Below are 21,932 nucleotides of genomic sequence, written 5' to 3'. Positions count from 1 at the left end.
GTAAAACCAAAGTTGAGCTGAACAAACCCAACCCTGTCCATACAGTAGAACTGACTGTCTGTCAGTCAGTCTAATGATGAATTAAACCTAGAATTCCAGGGTTGAGGCCAGATTTTGGAGGAGAGGAGAGGAGAGGAGGGGTAGAGGAAGAGGAAGAGAGGAGTAGGCCCTTAATCTCCAGACATTGTTATATAAGGGGATAGGGTAGATGCGGCTGTGCTGTAGGCTATAGTGGTTTATTGTCATTTTGAGGGGAGGGTTAATTCAATAAGGTGTGTATATAGCCCATTCCTATATTGTTTTACAGTATCAGAGGTATTCCTATATTGTGTTACAGTATCAGAGGTATTCCTATATTGTTTTACAGTATCAGAGGTATTCCTATATTGTGTTACAGTATCAGAGCTATTCCTATATTGTGTTACAGTATCAGAGCTATTCCTATATTGTGTTACAGTATCAGAGGTATTCCTATATTGTGTTACAGTATCAGAGGTATTCCTATATTGTGTTACAGTATCAGAGGTATTCCTGTATTGTGTTACAGTATCGGAGGTATTCCTATATTGTGTTACAGTATCAGAGGTATTCCTGTATTGTGTTACAGTATCGGAGGTATTCCTGTATTGTGTTACAGTATCAGAGGTATTCCTGTATTGTGTTACAGTATCAGATGTATTCCTGTATTGTGTTACAGTATCAGAGGTATTCCTATATTGTTTTACAGTATCAGAGGTATTCCTATATTGTGTTACAGTATCAGAGGTATTCCTGTATTGTGTTACAGTATCGGAGGTATTCCTGTATTGTGTTACAGTATCAGAGGTATTCCTGTATTGTGTTACAGTATCAGATGTATTCCTGTATTGTGTTACAGTATCAAAGGTATTCCTATATTGTTTTACAGTATCTGAGAGTCATGATAGACAGGACAAATGGCTTAAAGCCAGTCATAGGTTATAAGGCCAGACTAGAGGACTGTGTTGTAGTTAACAGGAGATGTTGATTCAATTAAGTATATACACTTAAAACAGCCTCAATTCGTTGGGGCATGGACTCTACAAGGTGTTCGATAGCGTTCCACAGGGATGCTGGCCCATGTTGACTCAAATGCTTCCTACAGTTGTGTCAAGTTGGTGGACTATTCTTGAGCATGGAAAACCCCAGCAGTGTTGCAGTTATTGACACAAACCGATGCACCTGGCACCTACTACCATACCCCGTTCAAAGGCACTTCAATCTTCTGTCTTGCCCATTCTATCAGGTATCAAGGTAAGACCCAAGTGCAGACTGTGTGAAGTAACAATGTTTATTGTAACAACAGGGGCAGACAAACGACAGGTCAAGGCAGGCAGAGGTCGAAAATCCAGAGTAGGAGCAAAGGTACAGGACGGCAGGTAGACTCAGGGATGGGAGCAGTGGTCAGGTGGGTGGGTACAGGGTCAGGACAGGCAAGGGTCAAAAACCAGGAGGACGAGAAAAAGAGAGGCTGGGAAAAGACAGAAGCTGACAGGACGAATGCTGGTAAGCTTGACAAACAGGACGAACTGTCACAAGGACAGGAACAGGTGAAACAGATCAGGTCATGACACATTCACCCTCTGAATGGCACACATACACAATCCGTGTCTCAAAAATCCTTCTGTAACCTGTCTCCTCCTATTGTGTGTATAGCTCTATATTGTGTGTATAGCTCTATATTGTGTGTATAGCTCTATATTGTGTGTATAGCTCTATATTGTGTGTATAGCTCTATATTGTGTGTAAAGCTCTATATTGTGTGTAAAGGTCTATATTGTATGTAAAGCTCTATTTTGTGAGTATAGCTCTATATTGTGTGTATAGCTCTATATTGTTTTACAAGTATGAAGAGGTGAAACTTAATGTTGTCTCTTGTCTGTGGCTGACAGTGGATGCGTTGCAAATGGTCCCCTATTCCCAATGTAGGGAGTAGAGGAGCATTGGGGATGCTGCCAGTGGGTTAGGGGAGGCGTACAGACGTAGTGCCTGGTGATGTCTGTCTGCAGGAGAGCAGGCCAGAGACAGAAGCTTCTTTGTGAGTGGCCAGGCGAGGCGGTACTGTCCCTGGCGTGGTCTTCGTCCCCCTGGGGAATGTTGTGTGTGTGTAACACACTGTTGTTTCAGCACAGTGCCACGCCATGCTGCTGTGGGCTCATGTTGTTCTGTTACCACATCTCTCTCAGCACACTGCCAACCTCTCAGCTCAGTCAGAAGACCTCAGCACACAAAACACCTCAGAGGACACATGACACAAGAGCTCTTTCTATTTTCACTGGACTCTTTCACTCTCTTTCTCTCGCTCTTTCTGTCTTTCTTTCTCTCACTCTCTCACACTCTCTATCAGTCTATGGAACTTTCCACCTCTGCTGCCTGTCAGCTGACTAGATTATACTGCATGATTAGCTATGTGTGTGTGTGTACGTTGCTATGCACTGCAGTATGCACATGCATGATTGAAGAGGGTGACAGAACAAACCACTGGCTGTGAAGACCCAACATGATACATTGATCAAGACATGGCATGTTCTGGGTGACAACCCAATAACAGTTGGCCCATATGAACTACTGAACCTCACCCTCCACACACCAGCTTGGACAGCTCTCCAACTTGCATTACAGTCTCTTACTTTTCTATCCCTTTCTCCTCTGTCCTCTTTCTCTCACCCCTTTCTCTCTCTTTCCTTCTCTTGTCTGTCTGTCTCTACCACCAACCTCTCACTTCCTGTCCTGTCTGACTGGTGGTCTATAAAGGGGAGGGTGAAAGGGGTGTGTGTGTGTGTGTGTGTGTGTGTGTGTGTGTGTGTGTGTGTGTGTGTGTGTGTGTGTGTGTGTGTGTGTGTGTGTGTGTGTGTGTTGTCGTGGAAGATTCAGAATTTGTTGGTAACATTTGTAAGATGTTTTATATTCATCTAATGTGTGTAAGTTAATTCTCATCAGAATGGTATTTTTGTATTATACTGTGGCGAGGTTGCAGTTATCTGTTCTATGTCAAGACTAAGTTGCATGGGCCGCTGAGAGGGGAGAGGTCAAAGTGTCATCATGTGTAAACATATCTTTCACTCCCTACCTTTTTCCCAGTGGAGAAAAGAGGGTGGCAGTGTCTGGAATCATTCTATGCTCCCTCTAATGTTGTTTCTATCTTAACCTATAGCCTCATTCTCCTCTCCGTGAGTTTGTCCAGGAGTTTGTATTTAGAGTGGGTTGTATCTAAATTACAATTTGATATATGCCTGTTGATTTGGAGGATTGGTTAATGGTTCTGGGGTTTGAGAAAGGAGACAAAGCTGAACGATGAATTATGTCTATGCTGTCTGACTATGTGTGTTCTTTGCTATTAAAGGATCTCAGTTGCATTGTAAGGGGGCTCTCAGAAAATTCACTGGGAGACACTGAATTTATCTGAGAGTCACAGAAAATGCTATAGAGCTTATATAATTAAAGATGGACTTTTATAACTAACTCTGACGTGTGTGTGTGATTTGCTCCCATGATTTGGTAAATAGAGGACATTTCCACGACAGTGTGCATGCCGTCTGTCTAGCAGCAGTGTGTGCAGGGAGCAGCATTTGGTAGGAACAGGTCTTTTATGTGACAGACTCCTCTAACCCAGAGCCAAACCAAACAAGCAGATTGGAATATATTTCCCCTTTCAATGATACAGCATGGCTAACTCATTTCCTTTGACTGTTGTTAGGCCTTTTTTATTCCATTGTTTGTGTCTGGTTTTGTCAGGCTGCTTGTTATGGATCCAGCCTCTTTATTCATGTTATGGAATGTGTACAATTTTAACGTTCTATTCTAACAGGACAACTGCTTAAGACTGAGACACTAGTGGTGCCAAAGTACATGATGGTGGCACAGTGTGTGTTCATGTCTCTGACCTGGCTGTTGTGTTGTGTTCCAGGGAGCTGTGTGAAGTGTAACAAGGCGGTGTACGGAGCCACTGAGGCCTGCCAGGCTATGGGAAGCCTCTATCATGATGTCTGCTTCACCTGCAGCGCCTGCAGTAAGTACTACTAAAGTAAACCCTGTCTACCTCAGCTACTCTCTCCTTACCTCTAACATGACATACTTCACCTGCAGCGCCTGCAGTAAGTACTACTACAGTAAAACCTGTCCACCTCACCTACTCTCTCCTTACCTCTAACATGACATACTTCACCTGAAGTAAGTAACCTACCACTTCACCCCCTATATTAATATATATGTATAAAATATATATTTAAAAAATATATATATATAATTAACATTTTATAATTATTAAAACTATTTTATATATTTTTTCAATGGATGGTAAATCGTATTCTGTGTAAACTTAAACGACTTAAACCAGATATAAAGTACGTAGAAAATATAATGGAGCTGTATGTTTTTATATGATCATGTTTTGAGAACTAAACATTTTAGAACTAACAATCATCGAAATAAAACTAGACAGGGAAAGCCTAAAATTCAAAAAATGTCATGGCATGGGACCCCCATTGATTTTGTTATAACGTTATAGTTACTCAGATAGCATAAGAACTTAGCTAGGAAATTAGCTTTAAAATTGCACATTTGTCTCTCAGCATTTCAATTAAGGCAGCCCTCCGCACCTCTCTGATTCAGAGGGGTTAAATGTGGAAGACACATTTCAGTTGAATGTATTCAGTTGTGCAACTGACTAGGTCTCCCCCTTTCCCATTGTAGAATGGCAGGGAATGAGCAAAAAACAGCAACATGTTGTCTCTGCGGCCAAGAGGACAGCATCTAAAATTCGGATCTACGGATACCGCGCCATTGGCATCGACCACTACCACTACTACGACCACTACCACCACCACTAGTACGACCACTATCACGACCACTACCACGACCACGGCCACTACTACGAACACTACCACTACTACGACACTATCACGGCCACTACCAGGGCCACTACCAGGACCACTACCAGGACCACGGCCACTACCACGACCACTACTACGACACTATCACGGCCACTACCACGACCACGGACACTACCACTACTACAACCACTACCACTACTACGGCCACTACCACTACTACGACCACTCCACTACTACAACTACGACCACAACTACAACCACGACCACTACTACGACCACTACCACTACTACGACCACTACCACTACTATGACACTATCACGACCACTACCACAACCACGGCCATTACCACTACTACGACCACTGCTATGACCACTATTACTACCACTACTACGACACTATCACGGCCACTACTACGACCACTACCAGGACCACGGCCACTACCATGACCACTACTACTACGACCACTTCCACAACTACGACCACTACTACTACCACTATCACGACCACTACCACTACTACGACCACTTCCACTACTACTACCACTACTACTACCACTACCACGACCACTACTACGACACTATCACGGCCACTACCACAACCACGGCCTTTACCACTACCACTACTACGACCACTACCACTCCTACTACCACTATGACGACCACTACCACTACTACGACCACTACTACTACCACTACCACTACTACGACCACTACCACTACTACGACCACTACCACTACTACGCCCACTTCCACTACTATGACCACTACCACTACTACTACCACTACCACCACTACGACCACTACCACTGCCACTACTACGACCACTTCCACTACCACGACCACTACCACCACTACTACCACGACCACTACCACTACTACTATGACCACTGCCACTACTACGACCACTACCACTACTACAACCACTACCACTACTACGACCGCTACTATGACCACGCCGACCTTCCCCCAAACCTACTGAATTATATACACAAACCCAACCTGCCTCACTCACTCTTTCCTCACCTTCTGTGTACATGCATGTAAGCACGTGCGTGCGCACACACACACACACGCACTAACAAACACACGGTTGGGCAGATAAAGGACAACACAGGGTGTGTTAATCAGCGAAGGTAGAGCATGAGCTTTCAGGTCAGGGGTCAGGAGGCCTCACACTGCCCTCTAATGGGCATGGGCAGAGGTCAGAGATCATCTCCACAGGGGGATTTTAATTGGTCGACTCATCTATAGATACCAGAGCATCAACCATCTGGACAGGATGGCTCTGGAATCCCTCTGAAGTTCTAGTAAGGAGATCACAGTGAAAACACAAGCTCATCTATGAGAGAAGCCAAGGTCATGGGAGGTGAGGAGACAGACAGGCAAGGGCAGGGGGAAGCAAATTTGGTGCAGCCAGGGAACCATCCAAACTGAACATCACTAAATCAGTGAGACACTGAACCATAAAGTTGGTGAACTACTGAATCACTGATTCTAAGAATCCCTGAGTAACTGACTCACATCGATTGATTTGATGAATCAATGAGCCACTAAACTGCAGCTGCGGTGTTCTAGCTTCATGTCCCAGGGTCTGTGTGTTCTGATGTGGCATTCTCTTCTCTTTGTGTGGGCTGAAGGAGAGACTGACACACCCTGAAACGAAACACCACAATTCCTGGGTTATAATCATGGAGCTGATGGTGTGTGTATATGTGTGTAGTATTGTGTGTGTGTGTGTGTGTGTGTGTGCCTGGGGCGGGGGATGAGTGTCGGAGAGATGATGTGACAGTTCCATTTAGTAGAACAGGAACTCAGCATACAATACAACTCATAGCAACATGATCTGACATGAGCTGCATGGGAGCCTGTTCAACACACTGGGTGGACTAGGTTAGGGATTCCCAAACTCAGTCCTGGGGCCCCCACATCTGGGTGTACGTTGTGCTTTTTGCCCTAGCACTACACAGCTGATTCAAACTACCAACTGATCAGTACGTTTTGATTATTTGAATCAGCTGTGTAGTGCTAGGGCAAAAAACTAAATGTGCCTTCAGTGTCACCTAGGACCGAGTTTGGGAAACCCTTGACTAGGTGACTAGTGTGTGTGTGTGTGTGACTGTGTGTGACTGTGTGTGACTATGTGAGGCACTAAAAAGAAGAGCCACGGAATGGATAGAGTTAGGGAGGCTGGTAGTATCTAAACTGGGGGGAGTTAGGTAGATACACACTGACTACATACCGCCCATACCCTTCTCCATCTGAGGGCACAGAGGCTGTGGCCGGCTCCACAGGGAGAGGGACCGGGCCGGGGAGGAATGCATGCGTAGGGGGCCTCCGGGTGGGAATCCGAGGAGAGGACACAGACTGGTGTTATGCCAGCTGGACCCAGGGAGGTAGGGGTGCACGGGGCAGGACAGGAGGACCATTCAGAACTACCTACCACCCACTGTCAAGTTCCACCTACGCCGGAACACACACACACACAACAACAACGACGGTCTTGTTAAGCAGACTCTCCCTCCCCCTTCACCCCTCTACCACCTTCATGGTTCTTTTGTTGCATAACATAATCTTTATTACCCTGAACTTAAAATACTTAAATGGGAAGGTATTAAAGTTGGCTATAGAGTGGGCTTCCAGGTCTATTAAAGTTGGCTATAGAGTGGGCTTCCAGGTCTATTAAATTTGGCTATAGAGTGGGCTTCCAGGTAGTCTATGACAATAATCAGTTGGTCAAGACAAAGGGCTGTTAGAAGGAGCAACAAAACCAGAAGGTGAGCAGAGACAGCAAAGCTCCAGCTCGCTGCTAAAGACCAGAGTAGGTGAGAATGAGAGTGAAGGTTTGTAGGATATTACACATCTCAACCTCAGGAGCAGATCAGCAGACTGGACGGCTGGGAAGTGCACTGGACGGGAAATGACATGGGCAGGAAGTGGTTTTGGTCGCCGTGACGTCTAAAATATTTCTGCCACCTTGAATTGTAATGTTTTACTTTCCTTTTAAGACCTTTATTTATTTTGCACTTTCATTCTCATTCAAATACTCATAATGCTCACAACTTTGGACCAGAGAGAATGGAACACCTTTAATACCAGCACGACTAGAGATATTTGCGTCTCAGTAAGTGTTGTCTTTGTCTCCCTCAATAAAGAGGCCCTGTTCTCACAAACGTAGAGTCTAAATCTGCCCTCACGACACACAGTTAGGCAGTCATCTCCCAGCTTTTCCCAGTGGAACTTGATTCGGCATGATTTGATCAAGCGGAGAGTAGCATAGTGCGTGTGTGGACTAGAGCATCTGGCTGAGGTGAGAATGGAGGGGATGTGGGTTTTTGTGGGAACAGAAGTGTAATTGTTGTGTCCTGAGCCCAACCAATCCCAACCCAATTTACAACATCAGCCTCTCCAACTAATCTTCTGCCGTTATAGAACACAAACATGGATTGGAGGTGACGTTAGTGATCTGAAAACTGCTGCGGTTTGAATGCTGGCACTCTTAGATGGTGGATAGTTTGTGAAGCTGAAACACCCTACCCTGTCCCTGTGTCCCTACACTCTACATCTGATGAATGTGATTGAGGTAAGGGAGGAGTTTGCTGTGAGTAACAATTTCCTCCAAATAAACACTTCTAGGCCCTATTGGACACATGATGTTGTGCTGGGAAATAAGTATTAGAAAGGATTTTTGTGAACCATTACAGCTTTTCTAAGGAAGAGTGGGTTATGGGGATTGTGAATGTACTAGTGCTTATAGTACACTAATAGACAGGCTTATAAATCATTCATGAAAGGTGTTGGAGAAGTGGACATATAGATCTTAGAATCAACCTTGAGGTATTAAAGAACGTTTTCACCTGAAAACAGCCCAGGCCTGTGTGTGTTTTCTGTCTCTGAGGCATTTATCATTTATATTAGGGGGGGACATAGTCATCATTCTTCTGCAACTCTGTCATTACTGTCAGCACAGTCTTCTTCTGCCATTCATTCATCTTATCTTCTCGCAAGGCTCCCTGCCTTTTCTCTCTCTCTCTCTCTGTCTCTCTCCCTCTCTCTCTCTCTCTAAAAAAGGCAGGAATGTGAAGAAGGGTTCATCCCCCCCCATTCCATCCATCACTCTCTTCTTCGTTCCTGAGGGAAATGAAGGGGAAAATAGGGTTATTAAATTATGATTATTCAAGGGACAGTTTTGCACCTTTTCCTGATGCGGAGATGGTGGTCTTGTTGTTGTAACGATTGCCTTTCTGACCTTGATATTGTCAGTTTATCCCTCTGAAGTACAGGCAGGATAGGCATGTCATATGGCACTTATTACAAAGGAATGTTACATTCCATTCAAATCAGTTCAATGTAATTCAATTAAAGGTTGTACATGATAAGACCGTTAGTTCCGAGTTTTGTCAGGAAGCTTGGCCAGTTTCATAATGCTACTGAATGCGCAGGTTCAAAGCCTTGATAGAAGTACAGTACAGGATGTCTCATTGTTTGGCCCTATCCATGTCCGTAAGAGGATAAAACCCTTTCAGATGGCTGCTGTGGGCTTTCAGGAGCTCTACTGTGATTTAGTGTCTATTGTTGTTACCCCTGAGAGGGTCCAACATGGTGTTAGATGTTTTTAGGATAATGTAGGTTTATCACGGATTTAGAGTACCAAAGAGGAGAAGTCAGTGGAAAGTCTTATTTTTCATTATTTTCCCTGGGGGGAGGGGTCACTAGGGTCATGTTCTGTAGGGGAGAAAACCTTAACTCGGGGAAACAGGAAGGAACTACCTGAACTTCAGCGTTCTTATTGGACAAAACTACCTGAACTGTCAGGAAAAACACACATGTCCGTTTTCCATTGCAAAAGGTTTCGCTACAGTGTGCCCTAGGTGTTTGTCTGAACTCTGCTGCCTCCTCAATGCCATGATCAGGTCACCACTGGTATCATTGCAACCGGTGCTCTGCTCTTCTCTCCATCCCAGGCCTGTTGTGTTAAGACCCCCATTCCCTCAGCAGTTAGTGATTGTTTTAGCACCATCTCTCTACTCACCTTTCCACATTTTTGATTAGTCTAACGTGTGTAGCTAATGGCTCTGTGGCAGACAGGAGATTAAGGCTACCATTCACTAGTGTTAACCCCTCCCCTGTCCCTCCTTCACCTCCTCCCTGAAAATGTGTGGAATGTTTCCCCTTCCTGTGGGATGGAGGGAGGGGAGGGGAGAAGGGGGTATATTATGGGGGATTCAGACAGACAGACAGGAAGTGTTCTCGGTGTGTGGAGCGATCTTGGAGAGAACAGACAGAAAGCAGGAAAGAAGAAGAGCTAGCACTGCCTCTGGGCCTGAGGCCTGGGTCTCAATTCAATTCAGGGGGCTTTATTGGCATGGGAAACATGTGTTAACATTGCCAAAGCAAGTGAGGTAGCTAATATACAAAAGTGAAATAAACAATAAAAATGAACAGTAAACATTACACATACAGAAGTTTCAAAACAATAAAGACATTACAAATGTCATATATATATATGTATGTGTGTTGTAACAATGTACAAATGGTTCGAGTACACAAGGGAAAATAAATAAGTCTCTCTCTCTCTGTCTCTCTCTCTCTCTTTGCCACGTGAAGCAAACCATTAGAGAACTCTGTTTTAATCAGTTACGCTCTGTTTAGTCATTGTATTCAATCACACCATTTTCCCCTCATGTGCTAGTGATTGTCTCAGCGAGGCCCCAGATGTGTTCCCTGTAGTTCCCAGTGCAGCAGAAAGCTGTCCAACCAGGCCCATCTCTCTCTGAAGCAGATTAAATCAAGAGGCTGCTACAGTATTAGACTCAGTGTTTATTTGAGTTGGTGTCTGGGAATTAGCAAGACTTAATGGATTCTGTCTGACGTTCTGGAGCCTTTGAACTGAAATAAGTTACCACAGCGCTTAGGAGAGATGTATAGGGCTCATTAGCCTGGTCCCAGATCAGTTTGTGCGGTCGAATAGATCTGAGACCAGGCTAGGATTTCATATGGAGTTCACACATCTCTCCAAATACTCCCAGATTCCTCCCGTGTGATCTGCTGCAATTTGGAAAAAGTAATATTTGGTCTAATCATGGTCAGACAGTTTGATCTCATGGTTGGGCCCAGCCCAAATTGTTCAGTGTTGTTTCAGTTAAGTTTATACTCTAAAAGCCCATCTCTCTGTTTTTCGTCCCAGGCAGAAGGCTACGGGGGAAAGCATTTTACTACGTCGGTGGGAAGGTGTTCTGTGAAGAGGACTTCCTGGTAAGTAGTCCGTCTGGATACAATATCTAGAACCCTGCATAGTTTAGCAGTATGTGAATAGGGTATTATCTTTCTGACAGCAGATATGTGTCTTCCACCATGTGCTACTGTGACTATATGTGACCGTGACCTGTGGACTCCAGATTATAGTTTAAATTTGATTTCTTCACCTCGTGGCCCAGGTTCAAGATTCTAAGAAATTCTGGATCAGTTTACTCCTGTAGGGGCATTAGGGAGGCGAGTTGGGTAACTGGAGCTTGTACTTATCCATGTTTTAGAGGCATACGCCCCTGGGCATTGCACAGTGACACCTTGTATAAAGAAGGACAAGCAGGAGGACCCATGTTTACCTCAGCTGCCCTGTCACAACAACACGCTCCATTACATTACAGTTTGTCTGTTACTAGTCGATTCAATCAGTTGTCCTACTGTCTCTGTTCTGCTAATGAGTCTAACTTACTGTATCTCACCTGGTATTAGAGGACTATTTCTGGACATGGTTGTGTTTATCCCTAATTAAACATTAAGTTGATGTGGGAGAATTCCCCCATGTATCATATGAGGTGGACTGGGCTCATATGAGAAGAAGACTAGGAGTCAGTCTAAGATGCCAGCAGTTTCCTATGAGATGATGTAGCAGCCGTAACCTCACTGTCCTCCCCTCTCCTCTGCCTGTTCCAGTATTCTGGATTCCAGCAGTCTGCAGACAAGTGTAACGCATGCGGACATCTGATCATGGATATGGTGAGTGTGTGTGTGTGTGTGTGTGTGTGTGTGTGTGTGTGCGCGCATGCGTGTGTGCATGCCCTCCATCAGTGTGTTGGGCAGCAGAAACATAGAGTCACTCCTCCTTCAGAGAACTTCCTGTGGTTACATCTGGAGAAAGCTTAGGAGGAAGTGGTGGTTTCAGGACACACACACACACACACACAAACTCTAGGGTAAAACCAGGACACATAGAGAGAATATAAAACCCAAGGCCAGTAGTCATCAGCAGGTATAGTAACACATGAAGGATTTACCATGACATGGCTTTACACATGTTAACCATACATAGCTGTAGCAGGGGGGGACAGATCTGTTTTCCTAATATCACTGTCTCTCTCTCCAACACACTGCTTCCCTCAGCTACTAACTGTAAGACAATCAACTCTATGCTCCATGGATGAGTGATCAGCGATCCACTACTTGTTCGATATGATAAAGCATTGAAATTATCTCTCTCTCTCTCTCTCTCTCTTACTCCCCTTCTCTTGCTCTCTCTATCCCCTTCTTTCTCTGTGCCTTTCTCCGTCGCCCCTTCTCTCTCTCTCTCTCTCTCTCTCACCCCTTCTCTCGGTCTCTCTCTCCCTCTCCACCCCTTTCTCTCTCTCCCCTCCCTTTCTATCTCTCCCACTTCCACCACTATAGATCCTGCAGGCCCTTGGGAAGTCCTACCACCCTGGCTGTTTCCGTTGTGTCATCTGTAACGACAGTCTGGACGGAGTGCCCTTCACTGTGGACACAGAGAACAAGATTTACTGTGTCAAAGACTACCACAGGTATGTGGGTACAACCGTTATGAACACTGCAAAACATAAACATATTAGTTTAACTGGTGCTAACAATACGGCCAGAAGTCATGTTGCTATAACAGAAGTCAGCGGCAGTTCCAGCAGGATCAGGTTTTTGCCACGTGGAGAGGAAGGGGGAGAGAGGAGATGTTAGGTAGGAAGAGCTGAGTCGCCTGTGGAAGAGCAAAGGGAGTAGCAGCATGGGGTCACCTCAGCCAAGCACAACAGACACACTGAATCAGGAATCTGGTCACAATGGAATCCACAGCAGCCGGCCAGGCCAGACCAGGGCAACCACCCAGTAAACTGACAGAACCATGTGGAAACTAAGAGCCATGGGCCTTATGTTAGAGCAATCAGAGCTCACTACTGAAGCCACCAGATGTCTTTTCCCGCCTATTCATGGTGAATTGTCACTAGCATTCATTCTCTAGCATACTGTTGCTTTGATTAAAGGGATAGTTCACCCAAATTACAAAATGACACATTGGTTTCCTCAATCTATAGGCAGTCTATGGACAAGGAATGACATCAATCAATGCTTTTGTTTAGTTTCCCTGGCACTGCTTCCACATGCTAGCATTTTAGCATTCATGGCGCCAATCCCATTGAAGTCATGAAACCGATATTTGCATTTTTCGTGCATCATGTCCAAATCATCCGAAAGTCCAAATCATAATTTGGCTCCCGAGTGGCGCATCGGTCTAAGGTACTGCATCTCAGGGCTAGAGGCATCACTACAGACCGTGGTTCGATTCCCGACTGATCACAACCGGCCGTGATTGGAAGTCCCGTAGGGTGGCGCACAATTGGGTCGTCCGGGTTTGGAAGGGGTAGGCCGTCATTGTGAAGAAGAATTTGTTCTTAACTGACTTGCCCAATGAAATAAAGGTTCAATAAAAATGTAAAATAAAAAAGTGGTTGTGAAGCTCAACATATACATTTATATTTTAGCGACTTACAAGAGAAATTAGGTTTAAGTGCCTTGCTCAAGGTCACACCACCAGATTTTTCACCTAGTCGGCTCGGGAATTCGAACCAGCATCCTCAACAAAGTCACTTATAGATGCTGTGAACATGATGCCCAAAAAATGCTAATGCTAATTGGTCACATGACTTGAATGGTATTTGTGCCACAAATGCTAAAATGTTAGCATGTGGAAACAGTGCCAATGAAACTAAACCAAAGCATGGATTGCTGTTATACCTTGTCCATAGACTGCTTACAGGATAAGGAAACTATGTGTAATTTTGTAATTTGGGTAAACTATCCTTTAAATGCAAATAAAAGTATGTGGTATTACACTGGGCTATTAACACAATAATACTCTTATAAATACTGCACAGAGTCCAGGAAAAACAGGAATTTAATACGGATACCCTATTACGCATATATCTAGGACAAGAAATGTGTGTGGTTTCTCAATCAGACCTAGTCATGCCCACTACACTGAGAGGGCCTTTGTTTTACAGACTCAGACATTCAGGTGCCAGCCAGCTGCACACGGTGTGTGCGTCTGTTTGTGTGGGGAAAGAATGAATGTATTTTTCTGGATTGGTTGAATCACGTGTGAGGCTGAGCCAGCACATCTGCAGACCTGGAGACTCACCACCTTTCCTTAGCAGTCTCAACGCTCTCATACACACACACACTGAAGGGGAGAGACAGGGCAAAGGAGGAGAGACGGGGCAAAGGAGGAGAGAAGGGGCAAAGGAGGAGAGAAGGGGCAAAGGAGGAGAGACGGGGCAAAGGAGGAGAGACGGGGCAAAGGAGGAGAGACTGGGCAAAGGAGGAGAGACTGGGCAAAGGAGGAGAGACGGGGCAAAGGAGGAGAGACGGGGCAAAGGAGGAGAGACGGGGCAAAGGAGGAGAGAAGGGGCAAAGGAGGAGAGAAGGGGCAAAGAGAGGAAGAAGGGTTAGAAGTATTATCCTGAAAAAAGAGTAACAGATACAAGTGCTGTATCTATATCAAGCCTGGTGGTCTTTCTGTAGGGAACCAATATAAACCAGACCTATATTTTCAGTCTGAAACTGTTATTATTTTTATCAATTGATTTATCTTCGTTGTTCCCTCGTTTTCTCAGGGTCTTGGCCCCCAAATGTGCAGCATGTAACCAGCCCATTCTGCCTTCAGAGGTAAGCTCTCTTTGAACACAAAATCTTCAAGTAATAGCCTAACGACTTACATGTATACAGCCATAAAATAGGTGTTTTTCTGATCATCTTCATGTCATGTATGAAAAAAATACCAAATTGATCAGTTGACTACTAGTATAATGAACAGGGCCTGGAATGGTTCCTGTCTGCAAAGTGATTTCAACAGGAAGAACTCCTGTCCGCAGTAATGATGAATGATAATCAAAATGTTCAGGCATATATTATGGTTTACGATGCAAACACTTCCACTCCCATCCCATGTCGATATAGACAGTCACATTACAACCTCTGACCTGATTCCCTCAGGGTAAAGATTGATAACCAACCCCAGTGTTGAACCTGAGACAGGAGCCAGATGTGAGGAGAGAGTTTCTCTGGCATAGCAAACGATCAAGTATCCTGATGCAGTAGAAAACGATCAAGTATGCTACTATCCTAGGTCAGGCTCTAGTGCCGGAGAAGGAGGAAGGGGTGTGCTGTGTTTTAACATGTTGCACATGAGCAGGTATCCCTTTAAGCAGTTGTTTGGATGTAGAGGGACTTGAAAGGGATCTCAGGCATGATGATCAGCTTTCCCTCTTTAAACATTTGGAACTCGTCTCGGAAGTCTCACTCTGTAATGAACATGATGGGAGACAGAGAGCTGGTTTCAAGCGCAGGGCGCAGCAGGTGTTTATTTGTAAAAGACCACAGGAGGAGGCAGGTAGCTGGGTCCAGGGGCAGGCAGAAGGTCATACACAGGGGGTCCAAAAAGGCAACAGTACAGGCAGGGAATAGTATAGTAACGTCGTCCATGAGATCAGGCAATAGGTCCGATAGGCTAAGTACAGGCAGGGAATAGGCAAAAGGCGTCGTTAGTGAGGCAGGCAAAAACTATCATACACGGGAGGGGTAAATTAAGGGGAAACACAGCGCTCCGAATAGAAGTGTGTCACAAAACAAACAATACCTCACAATGATGGGGTGCAAAGAACTTCACTAAATAGTGTGTGATAATGACATACAGGTGTGTGAACAGGTGATCGGAATTCAGGTGATTGGGATCTGGAGAGTGAGCTGCATTCAGGGGATCTATGTGTTTGAGAGTGTGAGCTGGAAAGTGGGCTGGAAAGTGAGCGGCATTCAGGGGATCTACGTGTTTGAGAGTGTGAGTTGCAAGCAGACGTTGCAGGCTCTCTCCTGAGCCAAGCAAGCTGCAGTCAGGATTCAGGAAGACATCAATTTTTACAGCTATTTACTCAGTCTAAGGTCTGGGCTGAACCAATAAACCAACCTGATAACAGACCTGGGAACATCTCTTGTTGTAATGGCTGCCATAGTTACACGCAGGTCAGCAGACATCCCCCCAAACATTTTATTTATTTATTTAGTGGTTGATTGAGCTGGCGCAAATGGAATAGTCCCAAAAGAGCAAACCCAGACGATCTGGCACTCCATTCAGGCTCAATCAAACTATCAAAGTATCTGAAAGAGCACTATTTGAACCAGAGGCCCTACTAGGACACCATCCACTGAGGTGTAGATTCAGGGCTGGGCTTCTATTGGAGACCTCTGTGTGTAGGCCTACGTGGGGTGGTTTTGGGAGGGGTGTTGTTTGCATTTTCTGGTGTGTGGTTCAGATGCAGGCACTGCACCCTAATGCCTCACTCAGTGCATGACTGTTACCCTAAACGTTATCCCTCCCTCTTAAAAAAAATGTCCAAAATTAGAGTTGACTCTACAGGAATGTGGCCCCTCCTCACTGAGGCTATAAGGGTAGAATTCAGTGCTGGGGGGGGGGGGGGGGGGGGGGGGGGGGCAGTTTGTGTTGGACGTGCATGTACTTTGTCATGAAAAAGGCCAGATAAATTCATGCCTACTAGCAGGTGGTTTGTAGGACCACTACAGTACAAGGGGGAGAGTTTAGAATAGGTTTTATTTCATGTGTATAACTGGTTTTAAATGAGTTGATAGATAGTTGAAAGTCTTCCATGTACCCTCCTGCTGAGTGTGTCTGGCTGATGTAGAATATAAGAAGTCAGTTGGCTGAATAGTTAATTCTATCATAATGTCATTTCTGACCAGCCTTACTTCACTATCACATAACAATGGTATATAACCACATGACCATGATGAATAGCTTGCGTGATGACAGTAATAATTAGTGAAAGTCTAATATATACGGAACATTCCAGCTGTAGTACCTGCCCTCTGAAGCTGTCGCAGGCTGAACCCAGACTGTCTGTCAGAAGCTGACTGTTGGTTTAGCCTTGGTCTTTGACACCTGGCTGTTTTCTCAGGTGAAGGTCCACAGTACTGTTCAGAATGCTGGTATTGGCCAAAGGACAAGTTTCTACACAACTACCATCTTGCCAATCTTGGCCTATGTGTAGGCCTATTTCAAATGCTGTAGTTTGTAAAGGTTGGATGAAAAAGGACATATATGGATGTCAGGACAAAGCCTAATTAGCTTGCCTGCTGGTTGATATATCATCAGTAATTAGCTTACTGTACCTGTTAGCAATCACGGCTAACTGTAGCTGAAAAATAATCAGGCTAAATGAAAAGGCAATGGACAGAGGCATATAACGCAAAGGGATATTTTTATCCATGGACGCTCAGCATTAAAAAACAAATGTACTGTAGGCTATCTAAGGATCTCAGCATCTCAATACTGTAGGTCGTTATCCATGAAACGTCACAATAAGGTGCAGAGCGTTTGATTTGTCTGCTGGGGGGCAAGGAGGGTAGCCTCATGATATCTCTCAATATTGGCCACCATTAATTGGATATTTGAGTGATCTAAAATATAAGTGAATTATACCTTACAGGAATGAGAGGTAGCAGAAGGGCTCATTTGCCGATGTTCTGTTAGCTGATAATGTTTACTTTGCAAGCTACCAGTTAGCTAACATGAACCCTTTTCAACAGCTAGCTACATGCCAAATGGATAGGCTATCCTCACGAATCTGAAAATACATGATCAATTGATGTTTCTTTATCATGACAAACATGCAGTTACTTACTGTATAACTCTGATGATAGAGCTAAATGTGGAATAATCTGAAATGTGTAGTTCTCACTATACTCTTCAAGGTGATGATATTAAAACCAAATAGTTATAACATGTATTTAACAATCCATTAAAAACACCATGTACAGTAGTTGTCAATGCTTTTAGTGGAACTGGGTGACTCCTTGCCCCCCAGCAGGTGAATCAAAATGTTCTCAACTAGCCTACCTGGTTAAATAAAGGTGAAATAAAAAACGCTCTGAACCTTATTCTGACGTTTTACTGATAACGACCTATGGAATCCCATTTGAATAGGATCTCTTTGGTTACAGGGCTCTGATTGGCTGATGCATTTCCCACTGTCACCTGCACCTGCAGAAGATGAGAAGTGCTCTGAATTGAATGCACTCTGTTACTGCCAAGATCTACTTATGTTTTTGTCCATTAAACAAACAAACAAAACATCTTTGCTGATAACTACTAAGGAAAAATGTACATACTATGACTGTGATAAGTGGTTGTCACAGCCATAGAATCATTTAATTGGATCTCTATGGTCTCAACTATTTTAGGATGCACTACCTGTCAATCGCTCTGGAGCAGAGAGGCTGCTAAAATTTCTACATATTTTAAATAGAATTTTAAAAGTCCACTGAACAGAGCCACCTGTCACATGTTTTTCCCACACCTGACATTGGCCGCAGGAAAAATTGGAGAGTTGTCCTGGCCATGCATGCCTTGTTTAACTGCTTTAAATGAACCGATCAAGCCTATACTGATAGCTACTCGGGTTCAGTGGACACTGAAAAGGCTGTCTGTCTCCACAGGGCTCTGATGAAACCATCCGAGTGGTATCCATGGATAAAGACTACCACGTGGAGTGCTATCACTGTGAAGTGGGTAAACATTAAGATACAAATTCCCTTTTCTATTTCCTTGATGTTTTCCCTATATCCTTGTAGAGACTGGATGTTCTGTGTTGTTGGTGACCAGACTAAATGTTAAAGTTGTCATCTTAGTAAGTATATCCACTATAAAATGGCTCATTATTTCTCCACATGAATGTGCTTAAATACCAGGGATTAGATCCTATACCATATGTCAGCCTTCTCATCATATCAAGAACTCCATATTTCAGTCATCATTTAGTCTTTGAAAATAAACGTTAGAGAGATTTGGTCTCTAAGATTAGTCGTCATAAAGTAAACAGAATTTTAAAGGAAAAACAAAGTGTCAGGAGAATAGTCTCACTTCGTTTGGTCACATATTCTGGAAAGCTATTTACTGCACACAGATCATAGACAAGGTGGTCCCAGTACTTAATTACAGTCTTGGTCCTAATTGCGAGCTAGAAAGAGGAGCTCAAGCACATGTTAATTTGCTTCGCTCGTCAACACTGTCTGATTCTCCTCAAGTGCCTTTTCTCCTGACTCCCGCCTCAACAGCATTTGATTGACGTATAGAGTTCTGAGAGCACTTGAAAACAAACAGCAGTAAGCCGTGTGGAGACGAGAGCTTTTGAGGATCTGTCTCTCTGAATTGCTCCACTGTGGAAGCCAGTTAAACAATTGCCCTTCTCAACTGCATTTCTCATAGTCTGTCAAGCCTGCTGGGCAATTCAAGGGGATTTAAGAATCTCTTCAAGTTATTTCGCCTTTGACAAGGTTTTGTTCTCAAATATGTTTACATTGGGGGATAGAATGGCCCACAATTCACCTTGCTGTCATAGATCGCTATACCTCTGGGATATAGACAAATGTGTATTTTAAACCCACGTTTTGAATGCACATTTTGCCGTTCAGATCCCATAGAATTGGGTCGATGGAATCACAATCACCTTTTGGGGTAATGTTCAAGTGTTATTCGATTTATTTGATAGGCTTTTCCCTTTTATCTTCCTCATCCCTCTGTGTTGGTCTGTAGGACTGTCAGATGGAGCTGAACGACGAGGAGGGGCACCGCTGCTACCCGCTGGACGGCCACCTCCTCTGCCACGCCTGCCACCTGAAGCACATTGAGCCGGGCTGCGCCTCGCCCACCGCTGCCTCCTACCAGCACCAGTTCTAGTTTTAGGATCTAGTGCATGGTGCCACCAGGTGGCCCTCTGAACTAACTGCCAATAACCAACCACAACCAATCTGCCCCAAAAAAATCTGTCTATAATGGTTTGGATGATAATGTGTGCCTTTACTGTACATCTCTGATGTAAGTTAGGTCTCTGTTAGGGTTAATTGTGCGATTTGTTGATTGATTGATTGTGTGTGTGGGAGTGTGCTTGTAAATGACCTGTTATTATTTTTTATTGAAGACATTGTTAATTAGTTGTAAAGTGTTGAACTTTCATCTGACACAAATGTTAATAATCTGGAAATAACAAACTTTTTTATTTTAAATATATATATATATATATATTTAAATACCAATGCCAAAGCACAGTTATATTTTAATGACTTATACTTCATGTGCTTATGTGTAAATATCTTGATCTTCATTTTCCCCTTTGTGTGCCACCAATTTCAGTTGCTCAGTTTGAATCAATGTGTTTGTAGATACTGATACAGTTGAAATAGTTTGCATGGCTTAATAGAGAAATTGCCCAGTTTTGTTGTATGTCTCCGTGTGTGGGTTATGAAGGTGTGTTTCCATGACATTTTATACTAGAAATACATGAATTGCTCATTTTAGCTAATATGCAGGCAGTGTCTAGAAAGTCAAAGTTAGCAATTGAATACACAAACTGTACATGGTCCTGTATTATTCCATGTCAGTGGGAATCATGTTGTATTAGTATTACATTTCTATTGTTAAATGAACCCTGGATGTTCTGTTCCCAACACTGATACTGGGCTAATATTCCCACTGTCCTCTGTCACACACCACCCCTAGCATATACTTTCTATTGCATTATTAACCCAAATATGGCAGTTATGTTATGCCTGGGTCAACAATGTTTCCAAAATAGATAACTAGGTTTATTCTATTCCAATAAACCACCAAATGCCCTGAACCCATTTTGTTTTGCAGTGATAAAAAAGTGACTCTAAATGATTCTGTTTTAGTAAGCTTAGTCTATCATATTTCAGGATTTATTATACAGTATTTATGCTTGTTTAAAACAATTCCCATGATCATTAATAATTTGTATTCCAGTGGCTTACTATATTTGAAAATGATTTGAGAGATGTCCATAAGAAATATATATATATATATATATATATATATATATATATATATATATATATAGATAAATGCATTGTAATAGCCTGTCAAATTGTCTGTCTCTTCTTCATGAACGAGTAGCCTATATACAACAAAAGCTTTTGCACACCTGTAGTGGGTATATCTTTACACGGGTATTTAGGATAATCCAAATAAATGTAGGCCTAAAGGGGCAATCAGCAGATGCAACGAAAACAAAGCCCTCTCCACCACTGTTTCAGTAAAACATTGATAGATTGGGCTGGAGAAATGTAATTCCTATCCATAGACATAGCTATGGATGCAAAATTCGTTTTTTTTCCATGTTTTGAGGTTATACAGTGTTTATTGACGTTTACTTTTTTTTTAACATTGCGTAAAACAAGCTTATATATTTTGGTTCTGATGGGGTACGACAGTTAAAATACATTTATGAGGCATTTATAAATGATATTCTTCAATAATCAAGGGGTACAGAGCATTAATGTATGGATTTAACAACTGCTGATTGTCATTTTAAGGCTATTGGGACACAAAAACATATGAATACAAAAGTCTGATCAACTGTAATATGAGCAGTAACGTTAGACCAGACAGCGCTGTTTTTTCAACAAACTCGCGGCAGTGCAGAATCAAATATGCAGTAGCCCATTGGCGAGGAAAAGGTCCGAATCAGAGGATCCGAGTCAGCCAAGAGTCGAACTCAATCAAACAATTTATGATAGTATCGAAACAAAGAATAAAGTCTTCCTTCATCATGAAAACAAACAACCAATAGCTTAATATTCGTAGAATATAAAGATCAGAGAAGATCCGGAAAGATAAAAGTACGAGCTAGCCAGGAGTCGAACCTAGAATCTTCTGATCCGTAGTCAGACGCGTTATCCATTGCGCCACTAGCCCGCTGAAATTGGCATAAGAACTGTTGC

The 21,932-nt window shown here is 43.4% G+C and overlaps 1 protein-coding gene and 1 non-coding gene across 2 annotated transcripts in view; one reads left to right on the top strand and one right to left on the bottom strand.

Annotated features, from left to right (window-relative positions):
- Nucleotides 1-20,812, top strand: part of LOC109907682 (Wilms tumor protein 1-interacting protein) — a 30,190-nt gene extending 9,378 nt beyond the window's left edge. The window contains exons 2-8 of the mRNA XM_020505800.2: nucleotides 3,926-4,027; nucleotides 11,035-11,102; nucleotides 11,784-11,846; nucleotides 12,513-12,643; nucleotides 14,741-14,792; nucleotides 18,633-18,701; nucleotides 19,729-20,812. Coding sequence (XP_020361389.1) covers nucleotides 3,926-4,027; nucleotides 11,035-11,102; nucleotides 11,784-11,846; nucleotides 12,513-12,643; nucleotides 14,741-14,792; nucleotides 18,633-18,701; nucleotides 19,729-19,872 — 629 coding nt within the window. The 3' untranslated portion in view covers nucleotides 19,873-20,812. The remainder of the gene's footprint in view (nucleotides 1-3,925; nucleotides 4,028-11,034; nucleotides 11,103-11,783; nucleotides 11,847-12,512; nucleotides 12,644-14,740; nucleotides 14,793-18,632; nucleotides 18,702-19,728) is intronic.
- Nucleotides 20,813-21,833: 1,021 nt separating this feature from the next.
- On the bottom strand, nucleotides 21,834-21,906 carry trnar-acg (transfer RNA arginine (anticodon ACG)). The gene has a single exon. It is a non-coding gene; the product is annotated as a tRNA-Arg (tRNA).
- Between the last annotated feature and the right edge of the window lie 26 nt (nucleotides 21,907-21,932).

Source organism: Oncorhynchus kisutch, linkage group LG2 (genome assembly GCF_002021735.2).
Source record: "Oncorhynchus kisutch isolate 150728-3 linkage group LG2, Okis_V2, whole genome shotgun sequence".
NCBI lineage: Eukaryota > Metazoa > Chordata > Actinopteri > Salmoniformes > Salmonidae > Oncorhynchus > Oncorhynchus kisutch.
Note: the sequence above shows the minus strand (reverse complement) of the source record. Positions and strands in the feature narration are given on the sequence as shown.